The 24,074-nt window shown below is 39.9% G+C and overlaps 2 protein-coding genes across 2 annotated transcripts in view; one reads left to right on the top strand and one right to left on the bottom strand.

Annotated features, from left to right (window-relative positions):
• The first annotated feature begins 1,752 nt into the window (after positions 1-1,752).
• Positions 1,753-18,667, top strand: etfa (electron transfer flavoprotein subunit alpha). Its single transcript, XM_057836542.1, has 12 exons — positions 1,753-1,886; positions 4,250-4,399; positions 4,496-4,577; positions 4,653-4,735; positions 8,731-8,830; positions 8,902-9,012; positions 9,081-9,182; positions 9,280-9,348; positions 9,423-9,505; positions 11,220-11,285; positions 11,361-11,441; positions 18,346-18,667. Exons 1-12 carry the CDS (start codon positions 1,848-1,850, stop codon positions 18,379-18,381), a joined length of 1,002 nt encoding a protein of 333 aa, XP_057692525.1. The 5' UTR covers positions 1,753-1,847; the 3' UTR covers positions 18,382-18,667.
• Positions 17,756-24,074, bottom strand: part of tmem266 (transmembrane protein 266) — a 57,939-nt gene continuing 51,620 nt past the window's right edge. Inside the window, exons 10-12 of the mRNA XM_057836541.1 lie at positions 23,404-23,596; positions 20,328-20,390; positions 17,756-20,266 (exon numbers count right to left, since the gene is read on the bottom strand). Of these exons, the coding sequence (XP_057692524.1) occupies positions 19,656-20,266; positions 20,328-20,390; positions 23,404-23,596 (867 nt within the window). The 3' untranslated portion in view covers positions 17,756-19,655. The remainder of the gene's footprint in view (positions 20,267-20,327; positions 20,391-23,403; positions 23,597-24,074) is intronic.

Raw genomic sequence — 24,074 nt, 5'->3', positions numbered from 1 at the left:
TGTGTCATGAATTCCAAAGACAATATTTAATGTAAATTCCTTTTCCCAATGTTGTGAAAGAAAAGTGGATATTAATAAGATTTTCTATCTTTAATGAAGCAAATCATATCATATTTAGCTTTAGTAATCAAGAAAATAAAAGTAAAATTTAAAAACATTTTTGGCCAATATAATAGCACATTTGCTTATTAGGTTCACTATAGGAAAGTATAGAATTTATACGAACACGGGGAAATAATATGCATGCAGATACAGTACATAAATTTAAACATTGCACTAATTGTACATTATTATATAGTACAGTAGGATAATTAGACAATTTGGCGGAAAACACAGACAAGGCTGAAAAAACAGTTTCTGCTCTTGCATCCCTCTTTAAAATGATCTGCTGAATTTTAAGCCAAAAGAACTGTTGTGTTTGATAGAACAATATGTCCATATGCTGGCATAGCAGATTCATGGCGCATTAAGCCCCCGAACTATTTTTAATCTGTCCGATTTACCCTGGAGACCCCGTTTACAGACGTCGCACAACCGCTTTTGTTTCAGCCCAGCCATTAAAAGAAGGTAAGTAATTATATCTATTATTCGAAATATCTGACATTTTTAGCTTAGAATCATTAATTGATGTTTAATATTTAGTTAAATGAAAAAAAAAACTTTAAAAAAAATTTCACTTGCATATTTTAAACTTTTAAATAAATTACGTCACAATGAAAAAAGTTGTGTCCGTAAATAAGTCATGGATATCCACCTCATAGCTATCGCTTAATTGTATTTTTTGTTACTGTCGCATTTCCCCCAATACTTTAGATGATAAATAATCGATCCAAACAAAGGAAAATTGAAAGAAAGAAAAAAAAAAAACATTTAAAAGGGTAAATACTGTTTTTGAAAAAGAAAAGCTCGACCACTCCTTGATGTCTGTGATTTCTGCATCGCCACCTTTGTTATATTACCATGTTTCACCCATAAAATCCCCCCAAAATCTGGCCTTGGCCATTCACGGCTGTGTCTTGACACTCGGTGATACATGCTACATGGAGTTTTTGGATCGAAAAGAGTGTATGCGATAATATCTCGTTAAAATCATGGGGTCTTTAATTGTGCTCTCTCATGCGCTCACCTCCAGTTAGTGTTTTGCTGTTTAAAAATAAAAATAAAAAATTAAATGCCCTCCTGTTCAAAATTTTTTTCTTCCCCCCCAAAATTGAGATTCTAAGCTTTCCAATGATGTATCACACATACATATAGGACAATTTTGAAATTTGGCCAAATTGAGGGTCTCAGAGCGGAACTTCAAGTCACCTGAGTGTTTTCCACCATATTTATTATTCACTGTAAGCCAAGATGCAGCACATTTTTGGCCCACTAAATCTTGTGTCCCACCAAGTGTGTATAGTTTGCATTTCTTGCTAAAATTTGTATTGAAATTGTGTTCAGTTACAATTATTGTATATTTTTGTAATCCCCCTCCCTCTTTTATTTATTTATTTTGATACATTAGAACAAACTGAATGTTTATTTCTATACATTTCTATACATTTTGGGACATCATAATTCTAAATACATATATATCGTCATCCAGTAAATTTGCATATATAAATGTATTTTTTTTTTTTTTTTTAATTTGTTAAAATATAGTATTTCCAGAGTAGAACATGTACATGGTTTCACTTTGACCCTTTTGAAACGAAACGACCTCATGTCCCTTTAAATTTTCGCTCCCGTTATATCTCGCGAGGAGTATTATTATGACGTAAGCCAACCTTTGGCCCATAGTCTTCTCAGAATCTGTGTGTGAGTGAGTGCAACCGTGCGGAGGAGCATCCAGGCCAGAGTCAAACATGAATAGAGTTTTCACAAAAACGAGCGTCACACGCCTGGTAAGACTTTCATGTGCACTGAAATGTGACGGAATTGTTGTATTTTTAATTGAAACACCCGCCATCAACATGAATTTTTTTGCAGCTGCTAACCAGGCAGACAAATGTACTCGTAAAAACTCGTCGGTTTCAATTTATTATAAACATAAACAGTTGACGCTTAATAGGTTAAACTTTGAGATCAATTTAAAGTGTTGAGTCGACACTGACAAGGTAATGTTATCTAATGCTAAGCAGTGTTAGCATTGTTAGCACTGTTGTTATGAAATGTCCATGTTGACAACAGGCGAGTTTAAACCAGTTTGTTGACTGACATGGAATTATTTTACACGTGTAACGCAAAATGACATATTATATTATAGTGTGAAGTATGCGATACGAACTTATCTGTTACCATTTTGTAACGCTCTGTTCTCGATTAGTGATGTCTTTCCATGTCAGCATGAAGCTGTTGTTATCAAACATGAAGGGCACTGAAGAACAGTGTGCTCTTTCGTAATTACTGACCATCGCAGTGTTTGGTCATGTACGTCATTATATTTTATTTAATACTAGTCCTTCTCTAAAAATTAGCATATTGTGATAAAGTTCATTATTTTCTGTAATGTACTGATAAACATTAGACTTTCATATATTTTAAGATTCATCACACACAACTGTAGTAGTTCAAGCCTTATATTTTTTTAATATTGATGATTTTGGCAAAAAAAGTCGAGAAAAATCAAAAATCCCGATCTGAAAAAAAATCCATATTTCATTTGACCAATACAAAAAAGTGTTTTTTAATACAAAAAAGTCAACCTTCAATTAATTACATCAGCTATGCACTCAATACTTGGTCAGGAATCATTTTGCAGAAATGACTGCTTCAAAGCAGCGTGGCATGGAGGCAATCAGCCAGTGGCACTGCTGAGGTGTTATGGAGGCCCAGGATGCTTCGATAGCGGCCTTAAGATCATCCACAGTGTCGGGTCTGGTGTCTCTCAACTTCCTCTTCACAATATCCCACAGATTCTCTATGGGGTTTAGGTCAGGAAAGTTGGCAGGCCAATTGAGCACAGTAATGGCATGGTCAGTAAACCATTTACCAGTGGTTTTGGCACTATGAGCAGGTGCCAGGTCGTGCTGAAAAATGAAATTTTCATCTCCATAAAGCTTTTCAGCAGATGGAAGCATGAAGTGTTCCAAAATCTCCTGATAGCTAGCTGCATTGACCCTGCCCTTGATAAAACACAGTAGACCAACACCAGCAGCTGACATGGCACCTTGATTTCCGAATGACATGCAAATTTGCTTTCATCTGAAAAAAGTACTTTGGACCACTGAGCAACAGTCCAGTGCTGCTTCTCTGTAGCCCTGGTCAGGTGCTTCTGCCGCTGTTTCAGGTTCTAAAGTGGCTTGACCTGGGGAATGCAGCAACTGTAGCCCATTTCCAGCACAGGCCTGTGCACGGTGGCTCTGGATGTTTCTACTCCAGACTCAGTCCACTGTTTCTGCAGGTCCCCCAAGGTCTGGAATCAGCCCTACTCCACAATATTTCTCAGGGTGCGGTCACCTATTCTGTTTGTGCAGCGTTTCCTGCCACACTTTTTCCTTCCCACAGACTTCCCACTGGGGTGCCTTGATACAGCACTCTGGGAACAGCCTATTCGCTCAGAAATTTTCCGTGTCTTAGCCTCTTGCTTGAGGGTGTCAATGATGGCCTGCTGGACAGCAGTCAGGTTGGCAGTCTTGCCCATGATTGCGGTTTTGAGTAATGAACAGGGCTGGGCGTTTTTAAAAGCCTCAGGAAAGTTTCGCAGGTGTTTTGAGTTAATTAGTTGATTCAGATGATTAGGTTAGTATCTTCTTTAGAGTACCTTTCCATGGTATGCTAATTTTATGAGATAGAGATTTTTGTTTTTTACTTGACTTTTTTGCCAGAATCATCAATATTAAAACAATAAAAGGCTTGAACTATTTCAGTTGTGTGTAATGAATCTAAAATATATGAAAGTCTAATGTTATTCAGTACATTACAAAAATAATGAACTTCATCACAATATGCTAATTTTTGAGAAGGACCTATATAGTTTGCCCCCCGAAATGAATTATATTGTTCGAATGGCTTCAACAAGACAAGCCACAATATCTGTTACACCGTCATGTGAAAACCTGAAGCTGCCTAACATTGTCATTTATTCAACACCGTGCTATGTTTATAATTTCAAATATTCGCTACCACTGACGATGACCGGCATCCAATCCATTTTGACTGGAAGGGTTGGCCAGCCAAAACGGATTGGACGGCAGTTAATGGTAACCAATAATGAGTTAACGCACCATGGAGTTGTATGTTATTTTGACATTTTTGTATCCAACAGGCTGGTGTCCTGCAAAGGTTCCAGAGCACTTTGGTGGTTGCGGAACACAACAATGAGAAGTTGACGCCGATTACACTGAATGCCATCAGTGCTGCCAATAAACTTGGTGGTGAGGTGGCTTGTTTGGTAGCTGGAACAAACTGTGCAAAGGTGGGGGGAAAATCTCATTAATAGATTTCAGCATGTTTAGAATACAAAAATGAGAAATGAATGCTTTGTCTGGACACAGTTGGTTGTATTTTCCAGGTGGTTGAGGAAATTAGCAAAGTCCAGGGTGTGAAGAAAGTTTTGGTGGTTCAGAATGACTCTTGCAAAGGAGCTTTACCAGGTATAACCTGCTGTCTGCTGGCACTATTGTTTATTTATTTTTTACATTTGCGAATCTAATCCTGTTGTTGCTCAGAGGAACTGACACCACTCGTCTTAGCCACACAAAAGCAGTTCAACTTTACGCACATCTGTGCAGGTGCATCTGCCTTCGGAAAGGTAATAATGAACAAGTTGACATTAATGTCCACATCTGGAAACGTTGGAATTAAGTGGTTCAACTGTCACTGTACAGGTAGTCCCAGGGTTACGAACGAATTCCTTTCAGTGTTGTTTTTAGCAGCCGTTTTAATTAGTCTTAGTCTTTGGGATGAAAATACTTATTAGGCTTAGTCATATTTTAGTCATTTCAAAATGTGTTAGTCTTCGTCTAGTTTAATCGACAATTCTCAAAATGTTTTCGTCGGTAAACTTCGCAAGTTTTAGTCCATGAATAAATAAATAAATGAAAGGTTACCAACAATTTCGAATGAACATGAGAGACGAACACATAACTGTAGAGTCTACAAGGACATCACCATTTTCATGATAATACACACTCAGGAGGAAAACAGCACATTAATTGCAATTATTAAACTCACCTGGACGCCAGGAATTGTCTGTATAATGTTTTCCAAGTTTTTAAGAAGACACCGAATCACTGCGCTAAATGGTAACGCTATGCTAACGCTAAGAGTTAGTTTAGTGTGTCATGATCACTCAGCACAGACCTTTAAAGGCTAAAGAACATGGCATAGCCAAGATAAGAAAACAAAACTTACCAAGTAGCACCTTACACATGTTTCACAAAAGGAGCCTGGAATGGGCACACACTTAAGCCTGTGTGTGGGGCGAGGGGGGTGGCGCAGTACGTCACATGAGTGACACGACCAAACACTGCTCAATGCGTTCTACAGTGCCTTGCAAAAGTATTCGGCCCCCTTGAACCTCGCAACCTTTCGCCCCATTTCAGGCTTTAAACATAAAGATATAAAATTTTAATTTTTTGTCAAGAATCAACAACAAGTGGGACACAATCGTGAAGTGGAACAAAATTTATTGGATAATTTAAACTTTTTTAACAAATAAAAAGCTGAAAAGTGGGGCGTGCAATATTATTCGGCCCCCTTGCGTTAATACTTTGTAGCGCCACCTTTTGCTCCAATTACAGCTGCAAGTCGCTTGGGGTATGTTTCTATCAGTTTTGCACATCGAGAGACTGACATTCTTGCCCATTCTTCCTTGCAAAACAGCTCGAGCTCAGTGAGGTTGGATGGAGAGTGTTTGTGAACAGCAGTCTTCAGCTCTTTCCACAGATTCTCGATTGGATTCAGGTCTGGACTTTGACTTGGCCATTCTAACACCTGGATACGTTTATTTTTGAACCATTCCATTGTAGATTTGGCTTTATGTTTTGTATCATTGTCCTGTTGGAAGATAAATCTCCGTCCCGGTCTCAGGTCTTGTGCAGATACCAACAGGTTTTCTTCCAGAATGTTCCTGTATTTGGCTGCATCCATCTTCCCGTCAATTTTAACCATCTTCCCTGTCCCTGCTGAAGAAAAGCAGGCCCAAACCATGATGCTGCCACCACCATGTTTGACAGTGGGTATGGTGTGTTTAGTGTGATGAGCTGTGTTGCTTTTACGCCAAACATATCGTTTTGCATTGTGGCCAAAAAGTTCAATTTTGGTTTCATCTGACCAGAGCACCTTCTTCCACATGTTTGGTGTGTCTCCCAGGTGGCTTGTGGCAAACTTCAAACAAGACTTTTTATGGATATCTTTGAGAAAATGGCTTTCTTCTTGCAACTCTTCCATAAAGGCCAGATTTGTGCAGTGTACGACTGATTGTTGTCCGATGGACAGACTCTCCCACCTCAGCTGTAGATCTCTGCAGTTCATCCAGAGTGATCATGGGCCTCTTGGCTGCATCTCTGATCAGTTTTCTCCTTGTTTGAGAAGAAAGTTTGGAAGGATGGCCGGGTCTTGGTAGATTTGCAGTGGTCTGATGCTCCTTCCATTTCAATATGATGGCTTGCACAGTGCTCCTTGAGATGTTTAAAGCTTGGGAAATCTTTTTGTATCCAAATCCGGCTTTAAACTTCTCCACAACAGTATCTCGGACCTGCCTGGTGTGTTCCTTGGTTTTCATAATGCTCTCTGCACTTTAAACAGAACTCTGAGACTATCAAAGAGCAGGTGCATTCATACGGAGACTTGATTACACACATTTGGATTCTATTTATCATCATCGGTCATTTAGGACAACATTGGATCATTCAGAGATCCTCACTGAACTTCTGGAGTGAGTTTGCTGCACTGAAAGTAAAGGGGCCGAATAATATTGCACGCCCCACTTTTCAGTTTTTTATTTGTTAAAAAAGTTTAAATTATCCAATAAATGTTGTTCCACTTCATGATTGTGTCTCACTTGTTGTTGATTCTTGACAAAAAAATTAAATTTCATATCTTTATGTCTGAAGCCTGAAATGTGGCGAAAGGTTGCAAGATTCAAGGGGGCTGAATACTTTTGCAAGGCACTGTAACTCCCTTTAAATTGAGAAAATAACACAAATTCTGAATTTATGACGGAAACTATTGTGAAGTTTCATCTCGTTCTCGTGTCGTCAGACGACAACTGGAATCCATCTCGTTATGTTTTAGTCTCCCATGACACATTTTCATCACGTCATCGTCATGAAAAAAATGTTCGTTGAAGAAATATTTTCGTTATCGTCATTGTTGACGAAAACAACACTGGTCTGTTCCTACGCTGGCGACGTAAGCCGAATTTCCGCGTATGCCGAAACTAACCTTTTATGTACCCTTAAAAAAAAAAAAAAAAAAACCCTCAAAATTAGGACTGTCAAACGATTACAATTTTTAATCGAGTTAATTACAGCTTAAAAATTAATTAATCGTAATTAATCACAATTCAAACCATCTGTGAAATATGCCATATTTTTCTGTAAATTATTGTTGGAATGAAAAGATAAGACACAAGATGGATATATACATTCAACATACGGTACATAAGTCCTATATTTGTTTATTATAACAATAAATCAACAAGGTGGCATTAACATTATTAACATTCTCTTAAAGCGATCCATGGATAGAAAAACTTGTAGTTCTTAAAAGATAAATGTTAGTAAAAGTTATAGAAACTCTATATTAAAACCCCTCTTAATGTTTTTGTTTTAATAAAGTTTGTAAAATTTTCAATCAAAAAATAAACTAGTACCTCACCATTGTTGATGTCAGTAATAATTATGGTGCTGAAACCCATAAAATCAGTCGCACCCAAGCACCAGCAGAGGGCGGCAAAACCCCAAAAAACAAGTAACAAGTGGAAATGACTCTTTGCTGTCATTTTTATCAGTTTGAGCGGGGCATGTACGTTAAATGCGTCAAATTTTATATTAAAAACCCCTCTTAATGTTTTCGTTTGATTAAAATTTGTAAAATTTTCAATCAAAAAATAAACTAGTAGCTAGCCATTGTTCATGTCATTACACCATGCTCACTCCCCAAACCCATAAATCATTTGGACCCAAGCGCCAGCAGAGGCCGCCAAACAACAAAAAACAAGTAACAAGTGGACATTACACTGCTGCCGACATGATGCCGACTGCTGACATTAACAGCACGTCTGCCGCATGCGCGAGGTGATAAATCGCAGCGGAAAAATTACCGCTTTAATTTTTATTTATCGTGCAATAAATGGAATTATGGAATTATTGCGACAGGCTTAGGTTATATACAGGTGTTGCCTCTGTGGATGCTTCACAAGCAAGAAATCTGCGCGCAGGCTTGCAGCTGTAATCGATCCATTCCCTCTCTCACTTGGCTACGCAACTTCTTTGTGGGAGTAAATGCGCTCTTCCTCGTGTGTGCACGTGCGCTCTTCTTCGTGTGTGCAAATACTTTCTTTTTCGTGTGTACATGCGCTCTTACTCGCGTGTAGAACTCCTATCTGCTAAATGCTTCTCACACCAAAATAAATGCATTCATCACAAAACAAAAGTCAACGTTATTTGAAAAAGAAAAAAGACAAAAACAAAAAAAAACGACTGGAGACATAAGTCGTGTATATCGTAATCCGGGGACTACCTGTATTTTTGTTGTCTTCAACTATAAAATCAGACTATCAAAATTAATCAATCTTTGTAGAACCTGCTGCCCAGAGTGGCTGCCAAGTTGGATGTGGCTCCAGTTTCGGATATCATTGAAATCAAGTCACCAGATACATTTGTCAGAGCCATCTATGCCGGTAAGTATTTTGGATTACGTTTCATGCCACCGTAATTCAGAATTTTACTTTTGACGTACTGCTGTAAACAGGAAATGCTCTCAGCACAGTGAAGTGTAATGAGCCCGTGAAGGTGTTCACAGTAAGAGGGACGTCCTTTGAGGCGGCATCCACAGAGGGAGGGAATGCCGCCACCGAAAATGGTAAACAACACTAAAGAGTGGTTATGGCTGCTTTTGAATTGGATATCAGGTTTTAGTCTGATTTGCAGTGGCTGCTGATTCTGCTGTGGGAGTGTCTGAGTGGCTGGAACAGAATCTCACCAAGAGTGACCGTCCAGAGTTGACCAGTGCGAAGGTGGTCGTGTCAGGAGGTGGGACATGTTGTAATGTCCAAACGGCAAAATACCAGCTCTGGAAAAGTTGATTCATTCTAATTTCTTGATATATTTTCACACTTTTTTCCCACAGGAAGAGGTTTGAAGAGTGGAGAAAACTTCAAAATGCTTTATGATCTTGCCGACAAAATGAACGCAGCAGGTTAGATGTTTCTTGTATAGTAACATCACTGTTATCATGTTATCATTTGTACTAAAGTATTTTTTATCTTTTAGTTGGCGCTTCTAGAGCTGCAGTGGATGCCGGCTATGTGCCGAATGATATGCAAGTCGGACAAACAGGAAAGATTGTAGCACCGGTAAGTTGCTCATAGTAAAAAGATGCTTCAAAGTCGAAATATACAGTAGTGATCCCTCGTTACTTCGCGCTTCAAACTTTGTGTCCTAAGTCCATTGCGGATTTAAAAAAAAAAAAAATTTTTAAATTGTTTCCCCCAAATATTAAATAAATAAATAAATAAATGCAGTATTTTATAGAGCTGTCCCGATCTGATCACATAGCCTCTCGCTCAAGCCGCTTTTCTTGGTCGGGCAGTGAACTGAAGTTGCTTATTAAAGTTAACAATGATTGATGGACGGTTAAGTATTGATCTGGCCACAGATGCTTACTTCAAAGCGACACATGTGTCAATCATCGTTTAACTTCTTAAACGGTTGCTGCGGCAACTCATTGTGTGTATGTGAGCGGATCTGAGTGGACTCACTCAATGAAGCATTTTATAAAGACAAGCATTTTTCTATTTTATTCTTGTTTAAAAATAATTTGGTTGGAAAGTAACATTTAAAACATAATTATTGCATGTGAAGTGCTTAAAAAACATTTATTAAAATATATAAATTAGGGCTGTCAAACGATTAAAATGTTTAATCGAGTTAATTATAGCTTAAAAATTAATTAATCCTAATTAATTGCCATTCAAACCATCTATAAAATATGACATATTTTTTTGTAAATTATTGTTGGAACGAAAAGATAAGACACAAGACGGAGATATACATTCAACATACGGTACATAAGTACTGTATTTGTATATTATAACAATAAATCAACAAGATGTCATTAACATTATTAACATTCTCTTAAAGCGATCCATGGCTAGAAAAACTTGAAGTTCTTAAAAGATAAATGGTAGTACAAGTTATAGAAGTTTTATATTAAAACCCGTCTTAATGTTTTGGTTTTGATAAAATTTGTAAAATTTTCAATCAAAAAATAAACTAGTAGCTCGCCATTGTTGATGTCATTACACCATGCTCACTCCCCAAAACCATAAAATCATTTGGACCCAAGCGCCAGCAGAGGGCGCCAAAAAACAAAAAACAAGTAACAAGCGGACATTACACTGCTGTCATTTTAATCTGAGCGGAGCATGTGCATTAATTGCGTCAAATATTTTAACGTGATTAATTTAAAAAAATAATTACTGCCCGTTAACGCGATAATTTTGACAGCCCTAATATAAATACTTTTTTTTTTTTTAATTTGGGGGAAAAAAAGTGAAAAAACATGTCTTAAATTTATCGCTTTCTAATGCTAAATATGAATAAATACATTGAACAAATGGGTTATGGTTGCATTAACCACGGAAAATGAGGGATCACTGTAACCGGAAGATCGGACAATGTGAATGAAGTGTGTCCCGCCTCAACCTTGGCGATTCCACTGTATTTGCGAGTCATTCCTGCCATCAATGTCCTTACTTTAAAGGTTAATTATCTATCAGACAGTTCAGTCAGGTCCTCTGGCGATGATTATCTACACATTAAGTACTGCAAAGTGCCGCTAATGGCACAGTGCTAGTGTTCTTAGAGGTTCAGTTCATCCTTTTACGATAAGAGTGGTGGTGTCTGGTCCAGTTCTTCGCCCAGACAGATGTAATTACATTTTTCAAAAGTTAACTTGAGCTGATTTCAATTCAATTTGGTGGGATCCAAAAATGCTTCTGAGACTGAGCTGCTGCACTGAAATATTCATTCTGGAGTTTACATGTGCATCCCTGTTAATGTTTGCAGGAACTGTACATCGCGGTGGGCATCTCTGGAGCTATTCAACACTTGGCTGGAATGAAAGACAGCAAGGTTAATTTCATAAACAAACTGTGACCTGAAGTTATGTCTGTACTGTTTAATATTTTCCTTTTGAATGCTTTTTAGACAATTGTGGCCATCAACAAGGACCCAGAGGCTCCCATTTTCCAGGTGTCAGACTACGGCTTGGTTGCCGATCTCTTCAAGGTGAGCTTCTGTGTACAGTCTGTGTAATGAAAAGGATAACACATTGTCACATGAATGAAACTCTTAAAAGTGTTGGCCAGCTCTTTACATACTGCCTCTCGCGGGGTGAAGCAGGTGTCACGTGAAGCACGCCGATGTCTCGACAAACTCCCTGTAGAGGAGATTAGTAATAATTGTGAGTGGCGGTGGACTTGTGACCTCCGGTGTGAGATCGGCTTACCGGTGATCAGATAGCTGATTAAAATGGATGGCCTCTCTGCTGGTTTCCCCCCCAAAAGGACAATTGATACCCGGGATGAACTCTGTCCCGAAGTCACCGAGGAACAGTTTGAGTGCTTTTATATCACTAACGCTTATTGGGTTGTCTTGTTCGAGGTAGCCTGTTATCATTGTTTCCTTGGTATGCTTCTTGATGGAACCAAATGTCGCCGGGATCTAAATCATAAGATTTTAGAGCGCATGTGCGTATTTTCGTCCATTCGTCTATTTATCATTGGGTGATTTTTGTTGAGAAAATGTCTCCCATGTATAGCCTGTTCCTACAACGTTATTAAGAATCAGTGTTGTTTTTAGCAGCCCTTTTAATTTTCGTCTTAGTCATTTTTTAGTAATTTCAAAATATCTTAGTCTTTGTCTAATTTTAGTCGACAATTCTCAAAATGTTTTCGTCGATAAAACTCAGTTTTAGTCCACGAATGTATAAAAGGTTTCCAACAATTTTGAATGAACATACAGTCGAGCACAAGGACGTCACTATCTTTGTGATGATAATACACACTCAGCATGAAAACAGTACATTATTTTCAATGAATTAAACACTCCTGAATGCCACGAACTGTATGTAAAATTTGTAAAATTATGTATGTAAAATTTGTAAAATGTAGTATTTTTCCAAGAGTTTTAAGATGACACCCACCATGCTTAATGCTAACGTGAACGCGATGCTAACGGTACAAGTTACATTTAGTGTGTGATGATCTCAAGCAGCACCTGACACATGTGTCACAAAAGGTGCCTGGAGTGGACACACTGTTGTGTGTGTGTGTGGAGCAGGGGGCAGCGCAGCACGTCACATGAGTGACATGATCAAACACTGCTACCGTGCGTGCGAACTACACATACAGTGGGGCAAATAAGTATTTAGTCAACCCCCAATTGTGCAAGTTCTCCTACTTGAAAAGACTAGAGAGGCCTGTAATTGTCAACATGGGTAAACCTCAGCCATGAGAGACAGAATGTGGAGGAAAAAAAAAAACAGAAAATCACATTGTTTGATTTTTAAAGAATTTATTTGCAAATCATGGTGGAAAATAAGTATTTGGTCACCTACAAACAAGCAAGATTTCTGGCTGTCAAAGACGTCTAACTTCTTCTAACGAGGTCTATCGAGGCTCCACTTGTTACCTGTATTAATGGCACCTGTTTTAACTCATTATCGGTATAAAAGATACCTGTCCACAATCTCAGTCAGTCACACTCTAAACTCCACTATGGCCAAGACCAAAGAGCTGTCGAAGGACACCAGAGACATAACTGTGCAAAAATCCCAGAACCACACAGGGGGACCTAGTGAATGACCTACAGAGAGCTGGGACCATAGTAACAAAGGCTACTATCAGTAACACAATGCACCGCCAGGGACACAAATCCTGCACTGCCAGACGTGTCCGAAGCCAGTACACGTCCAGGCCCGTCTACGGTTCGCTAGAGAGCATTTGGATGATCCAGAAGAGGACTAGGAGAATGTGTTATGGTCAGATGAAACCAAAATAGAACTTTTTGGTAGAAACACAGGTTCTCGTGTTTGGAGGAGAAAGAATACTAAATTGAATCCGAAGAACACCATAGCCACTGTGAAGCATGGGGGTGGAAACATCATGCTTTGGGACTGTTTTTCTGCAAAGGGACCAGGATGACTAATCTGTGTAAAGGAAAGAATGAATGGGGCCATGTATCGAGAGATTTTGAGTAAAAATCTCCTTCCATCAGCAAGGGCATTGTCTTTCAGCATGACAATGATCCCAAACACACAGCCAGGGCAACAAAGGAGTGGCTTCGTAAGAAGCATTTCAAGGTCCTGGAGTGGCCTAGCCAGTCTCCAGATCTCAACCCCATAGAAAATCTGTGGAGGGAGTTGAAAGTCCGTGTTGCCCAACAACAGCCCCAAAACATCACTGCTCTAGAGGAGATCTGCATGGAGGAATGGGCCAAAATACCAGCAACAGTGTGTGAAAAGCTTGTGAAGAGTTACAGAAAATGTTTGGCCTCCGTTTTGCCAACAAAGGGTCATAACAAAGTATTGAGATGAACTTTTGGTATTGACCAAATACTTATTTTCCACCATGATTTGCAAATAAATTCTTTAAGAATCAAACAATGTAATTTTCTGTTTTTTTCCCCATGGTTGAGGTTTACCCATGAGGACAATTACAGGCCTCTCTAATATTTTCAAGTGGGAGAACTTGCACAATTAGTGGTTGACTAAATACTTATTTGCCCCACTGTAACTGTCGAGTTTACATGGACATCACCATTTTCATGATGATAATACACACTCAACAGGAAAACAGCATACAATTTGCAATCAATTTGACTCACCTGGATGCCAACTGTATGTAGAATGTTTTCCAAGAGTTTAAGAATACACTCAGTCACCGTGTTTAATGTTAACGCAAATGCTATGCTATCTAGGGTTGGGCATTGTTTAAAATTGAACGATTCCAGTTCCGATTACGATTCCATGTTTCGATTCCGGTTCCGAACAATTCTCGATTCAGATTCTTTTAAGAGGCAGGGTAAAAAAAATTGCATGGTTTATATTAAAGTCTTAACTTCTCGATGATTTTTTAAATTATATGAACTTCTCCCAGGGATAATTTTAACTTGTATATAAATATGTCTTTTAACTTGAACATTTTTTTTCCCGCTCGGTGATCAGGGCATCGAAACATGGAATCTAAATTAAAAAATTCGAACGATTGCGGGAGCATCGGAGTGATAGAGCCGGTTCCCATCGATGCTCGATGCCCAACCCTGATGCTAATGCCACAGCTTAGTTTAGTGTGTGATGATCACTCAGCACAGACCTTTAAAGGCTAAAGCAACATGGCATAGCCAAGATAAGAAAACAAAACTTACCAAGCAGCACCTGACACGTTTTACAAAAGGAGCCTGGAATGGGCACACGCTTAAGCCTGTGTCTGGGGCGAGGGGGGGCGCAGCACGTCACATGAGTGACACGGCCAAACACTGGTGGATTTTTATCTCATTCTCAAGTCGTCAGACGACAACTGGCATCTTGTTATGTTTGTCTCCCAAGACTAGGGATGGGAATTGATAGGATTTTTACGATTCTGATTCCATTATCGATATTGCTTAACGAGTCGATTCTTTATCGATTCTCTTATCGATTCTAATTTGGGGAAAAAGAAGAACAAACGTTTTGATTGGCATCGAGTTTGTTTAATCAGAAGTCACAACCTTACAAACTCTCAACGAGATCAAAAGAGGCCCAAAGCCTCAATGTTAACTGTGGCAATAAGTGGCAAATACACAATAATGTGTAACATTTTACTGAAACATTTATCTAATAGAAATAAAAAATATTGGTATATATTGGCAGATAGGTTGTTGTTCTGCCTTTGGCAATATGTGTTAAAGCAGGGGTCCCCAAACTTTTTCCTGTGAGGGCCACATAACTTTTCCCTTCTCTGATGAGGGGCCGGGCTCAGTTTGTAACAGAAAAAGTGTGACGATTGCAGAAGTGCATAAATGTAAAAAATTATTGTTTTTCAGAAAGCCACAATCAAATAACCCTTTCTGGATTCTTCACGGAATGACAGTAAATAAAATAAAAATAATAATATAATAATAATAATTAATAATAAAAACACTTTTAATTAAATAGATAATAACCAAATAACCCTCTCTGAATTCTTCAAGGAAAAGGCCAGGACATAAATAACACGATTGAGAAAAAAAAAAAAATTCAAAATGGCCGGACCAAATGTGGAGGCGGGCCGTATTTGGGCCGCGGGCCGCAGTTTGGGGACTTCTGGGTTAACGTGTATTATTTACCATTACATTGAAATGCATGCCTTTTAGTTTTTGTGGCGCTTACATGCTCAAGTGGGGGCGCCCTTGCGCTTCCTCACGCGAAGAAGAACGCGCTCACGTGAAGAAGAGCGCGCTTACACCCTAAGAAGAAATGCCGCATCCAAGCGAGTGAGCGAGCGAGTGAGTTAGTGAGAGAGGGAAACACTTCTACGAGCCTACGTTCTTTGTTAATGTTAATATCTACAGAGGCAACGCCTGTATGTATCATCTTTTGTGTTGTTGTTGTTGTGTTTCCAGTTGTGTAGTGGTTTGAACGATGTGCTAATGCTAGCGAACGCATGCTAACCATTTGGTATTACTGTTATTAGCAGGTAATCATCGCTGATTTACGTTGATGCAAACCTGTTTGTTATTGGGGACGAAATTGATTTGTTTCATTTCTATTCTTAGTTTGACTCTTCAAGTGATGGTTGAATAAAGTCAGCAAATTATACCAACGTCTTCTGCATCGTCATTTGGGAGTTTAGCTAGCTGTATAGCCAGGACTGAGCCTTAGCCTCTCTGTGAGGACAGCGCAGTCGTATTCCCTCCCGATGCAGTTATCTCCACCTTGCAATGACTGCAAGTCGCTTTGTTGTAATTTTTCCTCGTGAAGTGAAGACACACTTTCGAGCGTTTGAACCTACGTGCTGTCATTGTTATGTTTATGGCTGCAATGCTCGTGCTTACCCGTCGTAACCTTTCATTTTCACACTCTTTCCTGGTGAAGTGTAGTCAAACTTTGGAGCGAGTGGTTCTTGGCGCCATGCTAGTTTGATGCGTCTGGACAACAAGACACGTCACGACGCAATACGTGTCTTTAGGAATCGTTAAAGGGATCGTTAAGGCTTTTTCATTGTGATGTCGAGGCCTCGAAACACTCGGAACCGGTTCCGAATTGGAATCGGATTTCGATTCCCATCCCTACCCAAGACTGTTTTTTGCTCGTCATCTTCATGAAAAAAATTGTTCGTTGACGAAATATTTTCATTATCGTCATTGTTCACGAAAACAACACTGGTAGAAATTAAGAAAATTCAGGAGTAAATAACCCAAGTGATGATGAAGGCGTGTGCTCCACTTGTGACTAGGGATGGGTTGTAGTCAGGGGTGAAAGTGGGCCAGAACGGTCAGGAACGCAGTTCTGGTATAAGATACAGGGCCAGAACGCAGTTCCGGTATAAGATTCAGGGCCAGAATGCTGTTCCGGTACACGGTGCTTTGATTCCGAAAATATGACGGCAACTGTGAAAACGCTATGAAAAAAAAATAACAATAAAAAAATGCTAAGCTGCCACACATACATTTCATCTCCAAGAAGAAAACAATCTACCAACATCAGATTTATATACACAAGTGTTAACAACAAGCATAATAAAGTGCTTGTGTAGCGTAATCCGTTTCCACCAATATTTATTATATATTTTATTCCACGAACGGCATGGAGGTTTCCCCAGCTGCTGCAGTTTTCTGAGTATGACGATGATGAGTCATGTCAATATGCGAATACACGCTGCAAAGCAAAAATCCTGGACTCATTTATCTGTTCAATTGGCTGTCATAATGACATGTGATCAGCAGAGATAGTTAGCTTTGATTGGTTCAAATGTGCATGTTTTCTGGAGCAGCAAAAAAAAAAAAAAATGTTGAATTGATGTGACAAAACAGGGCAATGCAACATAAAATGGATCAAATCTTTAAGAGCAGTGAAAGACATGAGGAGGCTTACTTATCATATTTAGTTTTATTTGCTCTGATGGGGAGGTTCGGAACATCTGAACTATCAATGTGCACTTTGGACTTAAATTTGTTGAAATGTTAGGCTATTTATTCATTTCCTTATGATTTAAAAAAGTCAATGTTTGCGTGATCTTCAAAATATATTCCATTTCACTCTGCATAATATGTCATTTGTACTTATTTTTCTGAATGTATGTTGCTCATATCTTTTTCAAAAAACAACCAAAAAGTAAATGTTCACATTAACTTCAACTTTAATATACATCCTATGTTCTTAAGTAGTTAAAATTGAGATTTGGCATTTAGTATGTGAGGAAATGAGGGAAAATAAAAATTAGGAGATGGAGGTTGGCGTTATTGCTGCTTTTGTTGAAAAAAATACAATTTTGAATGAAAATGTTTTTGTATGTGTTATAAAAGTAACTGTGCTAAAACAGTTTTCTTTGCATTTCAAGAGGTTTGACCCCCCCCCCCCCCAAAAAAAAAAAAAAAAAAAAGAAAGCAAGAAAAAATATACATAAATAAAATTTCTGGCTCCGTGGGTACCTTCACGTCAGGGAATTCTGGCAAGAAATTCTAGCCACTTTCACCCCTGGTTGTCGTCTCACTGTTTAATGGCTACGGGAGTCCATCAAAATATGTATTAAGGAAAACCGATACATACGTCCAGGTTTGTTTTCTCAAAAACATGAAATGTAGTGGATAGACTTCAATAATCTAGTTGAGTGGCGATACTTTGCTCTGTTGGTTGGTAATTTTACCAAATTACCATTTAAATTGTCATTGGAATTGACAGTATTGACTGATCTAGCTGTCCCTGGGATCGACTGTTATACATCATGGGAATTGATAGATCTAGCCTCAAATCTAAGGCTAACCATAGCCCAATCCCTTCAGAGGAAACAACTAGGAAACAGCAAGGATCATGAAATTGTTGACTAATCCTAAAAAGTTGGGCAGTATGGATGTTGTGTTTCTCAAGTCAGGCAAGAAAAAACTGTAAATAATGTTCATGGTATGTTCACACAACAACAGAGAACGTAACCAATCATCATCTGTTTCCCTGCAGGCTGTCCCTGAGATGACCGAAGCTCTGAGCAAGTAAGGAGAAAGCGAGTGCCTGAAAGCTTTTCACGTACCAGGTGCAGCCTTCACCAATAGCCAATACCGGACGCAAGAAGCCGTCCATGCTGTCTTTAGATCAATAACACATTTTTTGTGTATACACAAGTTGTAAACTTAAACAATTGAAGCAGTGCTTTGAAGAGATTTTGTGCCTCTGTTAGTGACAAGGACTTGGTATAGTGTTGCTATTGTCTGGCAAGTCTTCCTCCTAAGTGTAAAGCTATGTAATTTGGGCATTTCTGTATTAAAGGCGACTCACTCGTGTATTCTTTTTCTCTTTATTGGTCGCCCTCTGTAGTGTCGGACGTCAACGTTGACCGAGATAGAAAACTTTTGTTGACATTACAATAAAGTTAGTGTGCCGTATTTAAGAAGGTTCATGCCATGATCAATTTGTAGTAGACGCACATAATTCCTCCAAATATTTACACAGCTTCAGAACCTTAAAAAGTAGTAATACAATAATGTAGACCTGGATGTCGTTGATGCACATATGAAAATTTCAGTACTGACTTGGCTCGATTGCAAAAGTCTTTTAAACTCCATTCATAGAATTTAGATTATAAACGTTGCTAAAATAGAAAGAGAAAGATAGAAATGACTTGGGACGGCAACACTTTTTCACCACGGTACCCTGCAGTTGTTCCATCAATTTGCTTTTAAGTTGTTTTAATCAAACAGCTCGCTAGGGTACAAAGTTTGTTTCGCACAAGAACGTCTCTGTTGCTGGTCAAGTTTAGTCAAATTATAAAAATTTCTTGTGTAATAGTAATTTCCTGATAAACAGTCCTTCAACAGGTTCACGGGCATACGAGTGGATCCTGTTGGTGTTCTTCCTCCTGACCAACACTCATCCACCATGTAAAAGATGAAATCCACACTCCAATCCATCCTTCAATTCCTGTCACTGCTCTTTTCCACCTTTTTATATCTTTGACAGATGTCAATTGAGGTTCCTGTTTTTGCTCTTTCACTACCTTCAGCCTTAGATGTACTGTATAGTGGAGTGGAATGTCAATTGAGATTCTTGTCCTTGCTCTTTTTCTTAACCTGATATTTCAGGCAAATGATGGTTTCTCGCATTTTTCAAGCTTACTTTTCAGGCTCACTTCCCCTACCTTGATGTTAAGGACATAAGATGGGTTGGAGCATCCGTGACATTTTCTGTTCCTGCTCTCTGACAGTATCTCACGCTCCAGACAGATGATTGGCTGTAGCATCGATTTAGGTTCCTGTTCTTGCTCTACCACAATTTTATGTCCCAGACAAATGATGTATGGGAGCATCAACCGGTTCCATCATTCGGTATTTCTCCTCCAAGAACGCTTCGGTGCCCTGCAGGTGGATAAGTGGTTTCGTGTGTGAGCCGACCCGGCTCTCTTGGTTCCTCTTGTTGTAGATGTTCACCCTGTTCTCCAGCTCGGAGCTGTTTTTTGTAGAACCGGTCGGGCTGGGAGGTTTGAGGTTGACCGGGTCCAGGCCCTTCTGGGTGAGGCAGGAGTCCTCGGACAGAGAGGAGAGTAGCTCCTGAACGACGGCGCTGGGGCTCCCCCTGGGTTGAGTAGCTAAAGCCAGGGGGCTGCTGTAGGGCGGCGGGTAGCAGCGTTGGTCGCTGTAGTCCGTGGACGTGGACGCCTCGCGCACAGTGGAGCTGCAGTCGGCGGATCCCAGCGTGCGGCTACTGATGCGCGACGCCGTGGTGGCCGAGGCTTCGCTGGCCGAGCTGTTGGCGCGTTGCAGGCGACTACCCGACGCGCCGTCAGCGCTCACCAGAGATGGCGGAAGCTGGCTGGGGTTGTTGGGGATGTGGACGTCGATTGCTGCCGTGGTGATTATGCGCGCGGCCGGGTCGGGGACACCCATGTCTACGAGAGACAGAAAATTGGCTAGTATGGAAAGAGGCGCATTGATGGCATGGATGCTTACCGCTGCTCGGCTCGCTGTAATACTGGCTGATGTAGTTGTTCATGTCGTCCTGGCCGTGGTGATCTGAAGACAGCGGAAGATACAGTAGCACTTCAGAAATTTTAACTGTCAAACTGACGATTATTTCGACAGGGACATTGGACAATTAGAATGTATATGGCGGAAAACACTCAGGTGACTTGAAGTCCTGCTCTCAGAGCCCTAATTTGGCCAAATTTCAAAATTGTCCTATATTCTTGTCTGATACATCATTGAAAACTGAAAGTCTCTATTTTCTGGGGGAACAAAAAATCGGAAAAGGGCATTTTTGACACCTTAAAAGTAGGTCAAATCAGGTGACCTCTGAAATTTTCCTTAAGTTTCTCATTCAAAAAAAGGTTTTGGACACCCATTCTGGTCCTTGGTCTACTCAAGTCTTTGATAATCAAAATGCATGCACTAAGACGTGGGTGGATGTACAATAATAGTGTGTGAGCAAATGTAGATTTAATTTAGCCCTGTGTTTTATTTTGTAAACAAACATGGCTAAACGGGGTGTTAGCTGTTTAGTTAATGATAACTTTACTGCATACATTTTTGATTTGGCTTCATTTTAATCTTTGCAAAGAAAAAAAACATTTCCAGGGGAATTTTTGGGGTTAAATTTCAATGCGATATTATTTTAATTTTTGCAGCGGGCTTTTAAAATGTTTTTTCAATTATGATTAACTCATTTGCTCCCAAAAACGTATAAATGCATTATATTTTTAATTGCTTCAGTGTCCCAAAGACGTATTTATAAGTCTTTTACGTTTTTTTTAACGAGACATCTCTGGGTTCTGATTCAAATTAACTCCAAAGCACAAAGCTGAAAATCCATTTTAAAGCAATAAAACTGTCACTGGAGCGCAGTAGCGCATTTGGTAAGACCCACAACCCAATTCAACAGCAACGAACGGCCGGGCCGCATGGCCTGGCCGCCGGCCGAAGACGACCGAATGGCGTCCAGCATGCCAGGCGGCGGACGACCGAGCAGAACAACCTCGAGGACGCCCGGGATTCCAGGCGCTGGACGACCGAGCAGAACGACCGGGACTACCAGTGCAGCGGACGATGCCGTTGAGTCCGTGCTGCTCGACGAGCAGACCCCGCAGAGACAAAAAAAAATCCTTCTTTATACATTTACTGTATATTGTATATTTTATGTTGTATAACTTTAGTTCCTATGTGAATATTAGTTCCTGCCTGTTTTGTTGTGGTAGGAGGGTTTTGTATTGAACACGGGGCCATGTTGGTTATTATTATAGCAGAGAAGACAGCAGTAAATCAACAAAGACAAGTCAACTGTGCCCTGATCTACCACTCAAGAGATCTGATGGACTCAAAAAGTGGGTTACGATTGCATATTAGTTTAAAAATCGACCGGATCCACCGTATTTTTACACGAGTGACTTCCGGTCTGCCCGATCCTAGCTACCGGTAGAAGTATTGACGCAGGAGGCTCGCGTCTCGCGCCAAATAATAACCTCTGCCGTTCTTTTCGCATGCGTCGTGTTGAGCCGCTTCTAGGACTTGTTTAACATGTGGCCGCGCTGCGACTGGTGTGCATTGGCTGATTACTTTAACGCCCGCGTTTCACTGCGTTCTCACGGCGGCCAAGTTGTCGCGCCGTTGACGTTTCTTGGTTATACTGTCCTACCGTGTTGGTCCTCATTATAGTAGAGAAGGAATAAATATAATCTACACAAAGAAACTGTAACCCGATCGACTCACAGCCTCGAAAAGTAAGGGTTACATTACGTCAGAAACTCGTTCGGTACGCCACCGTTCCGAACCGAGCACCACGTACCGAAACGGTTCAATACAAATACATGTACCGTTACACCTTTACAAGAAACTGATAACTAGTGTTGCACCGATATAATTTTTCGGCTTCCGATACTGATTCCGACTCTGTGGTATCGGCAGATGCAGTACCGATATGTTTTTTGAAAAAATATACAATTTTTTGCTTTTACTGCAATACTAAATTACTGCACATTTCCTTGAATATAAAGTAATTGCTATGTCGTCATGGTCAAACACTACTTAACTCATTGTCTGCCATTGATGTTGCTAGACGTCCAATAAATTTGAAGTGGGTGGGTTATCCTCCCACTTCAATTGGATTGGACATCTAATTAGCCGCTTATTTTACTTCACAGCAGACGGATGACTGGATGCCACACTATTGGATGTCTAACATAATCTTTGGAAGGGAGACAACTGCTAGCTGTCGGCCATCTTGCGTAGGGCGATCAGCGGTTGGAAACTAAACCTAAAAAAGTACTTAAAGCACAGCGTTGGCATGTTATTTATGAGTACTCGCCGATACCAATGACATCATTTTAGGGGCGTATCGGTGCAACACTGCTGATACCTCCCCGAAATATAGTTCACCTGTTCTAGTACACGAAATGTCATACGTAGCATGGGTCATCTATATACGATGTTCAATACAACATGAGTTCAAGAGGAGCAGCCGCAGTAAAGCCGAAGCACATAACCCAGATGTATTACTTTATGATATATAGATTTGATAAAGTAAAAGCCTCTCCGTGTTTGCGGGCCCTGACATGAGCTGCACCCACATCGCTGTGTTGCCTTAAGTCGTCCTAAGTTATCACCTGCCACTGCCGGAAAGCTTTACGGCCCATCTCGGTGTGCCGCTAGAATTTGACCTAAATTTGTGCCTTTGTGTTTTTGTAAGAAGCCCAGTGCCGACTAAGAATTTTAAAATGTGATTTAAAATACTGTCTGCAGAATTAATAAGATTTTAAAAAGTGGGAGGTCCACAGGAAGGGAAGAATTGGTTCTACTTTTTCTCTTCTAAAATATCGTCAGCGTGATGGATTTCTCACGGCTGCCAGTTCCAAATGAACAATCTTCAGTTTCAGGTCCACTTGTGTGTGTATCAACACTCATTTATGCGGCAGGTCTCAAGGCACCAAGGCCACAACTTAGCACAGAAAACACCAGCTGAGTGCTGCCTTGTGCACTAAAGCTATCCGATCTGAGCCCGCTTAGTACAAAGGAGTCGCCTATTCCAGACGGTTACCTGAGGGTCCGCCGGGCTCTCTAACTTTAGTCGGCCTGTGATGATCGGAGACCCCAGGGGCCAGTCCGTCAACCTCATGGAAACTGCTGCTCGGTTTACCCCACATATGGTGGATCTGCATGGCTGCTTCCCGCTCTGCCACCAGATCCAGGTCCTGCTGGGCCAGGTGGGCCCTCAGCTGCCGGATTTCAAACTAAAGGGAGAGAAAAGAGGCGTTGATTTTATTTCTTCCTGCATCTGAGAAATGAAAGAACTGTCCAGTCTGCATTGTACGAAGCACAAATCTAAATAGAAAAAGGAAGACAACTCAATGACATGCCTTGAAACTTACACCAGTGGTTACAGAGAGTGCATAGATCATTACAATGCTGTGTAACTTAAACGTGAAATTTGTCACACTCTTGCAATTTTTCACGAAAAAAAAATTAAAATTAATTGTAAACATTAAAAAAAAAAAGTTTTTTTTTTCACTGATGAATCAGAAAGAATGAGACGGGTGATTATATGATAAAGGCATCGAATATGTATGAAAAATCGAGTAAAGAAACTAAAAAAACTATGAAATAAAATAAGAATGTAGAAAATTTGGCAAAAGTTCACTTTTAACCTGGTATGAAAAAAATCCCACTTTTTTAGGACGAATAAATTTATATGGTTACACATAGTGATAT

Source organism: Corythoichthys intestinalis, chromosome 5, assembly GCF_030265065.1.
Source record: "Corythoichthys intestinalis isolate RoL2023-P3 chromosome 5, ASM3026506v1, whole genome shotgun sequence".
Lineage (NCBI taxonomy): Eukaryota > Metazoa > Chordata > Actinopteri > Syngnathiformes > Syngnathidae > Corythoichthys > Corythoichthys intestinalis.
This window is presented reverse-complemented; position numbering and strand designations above follow the sequence as displayed.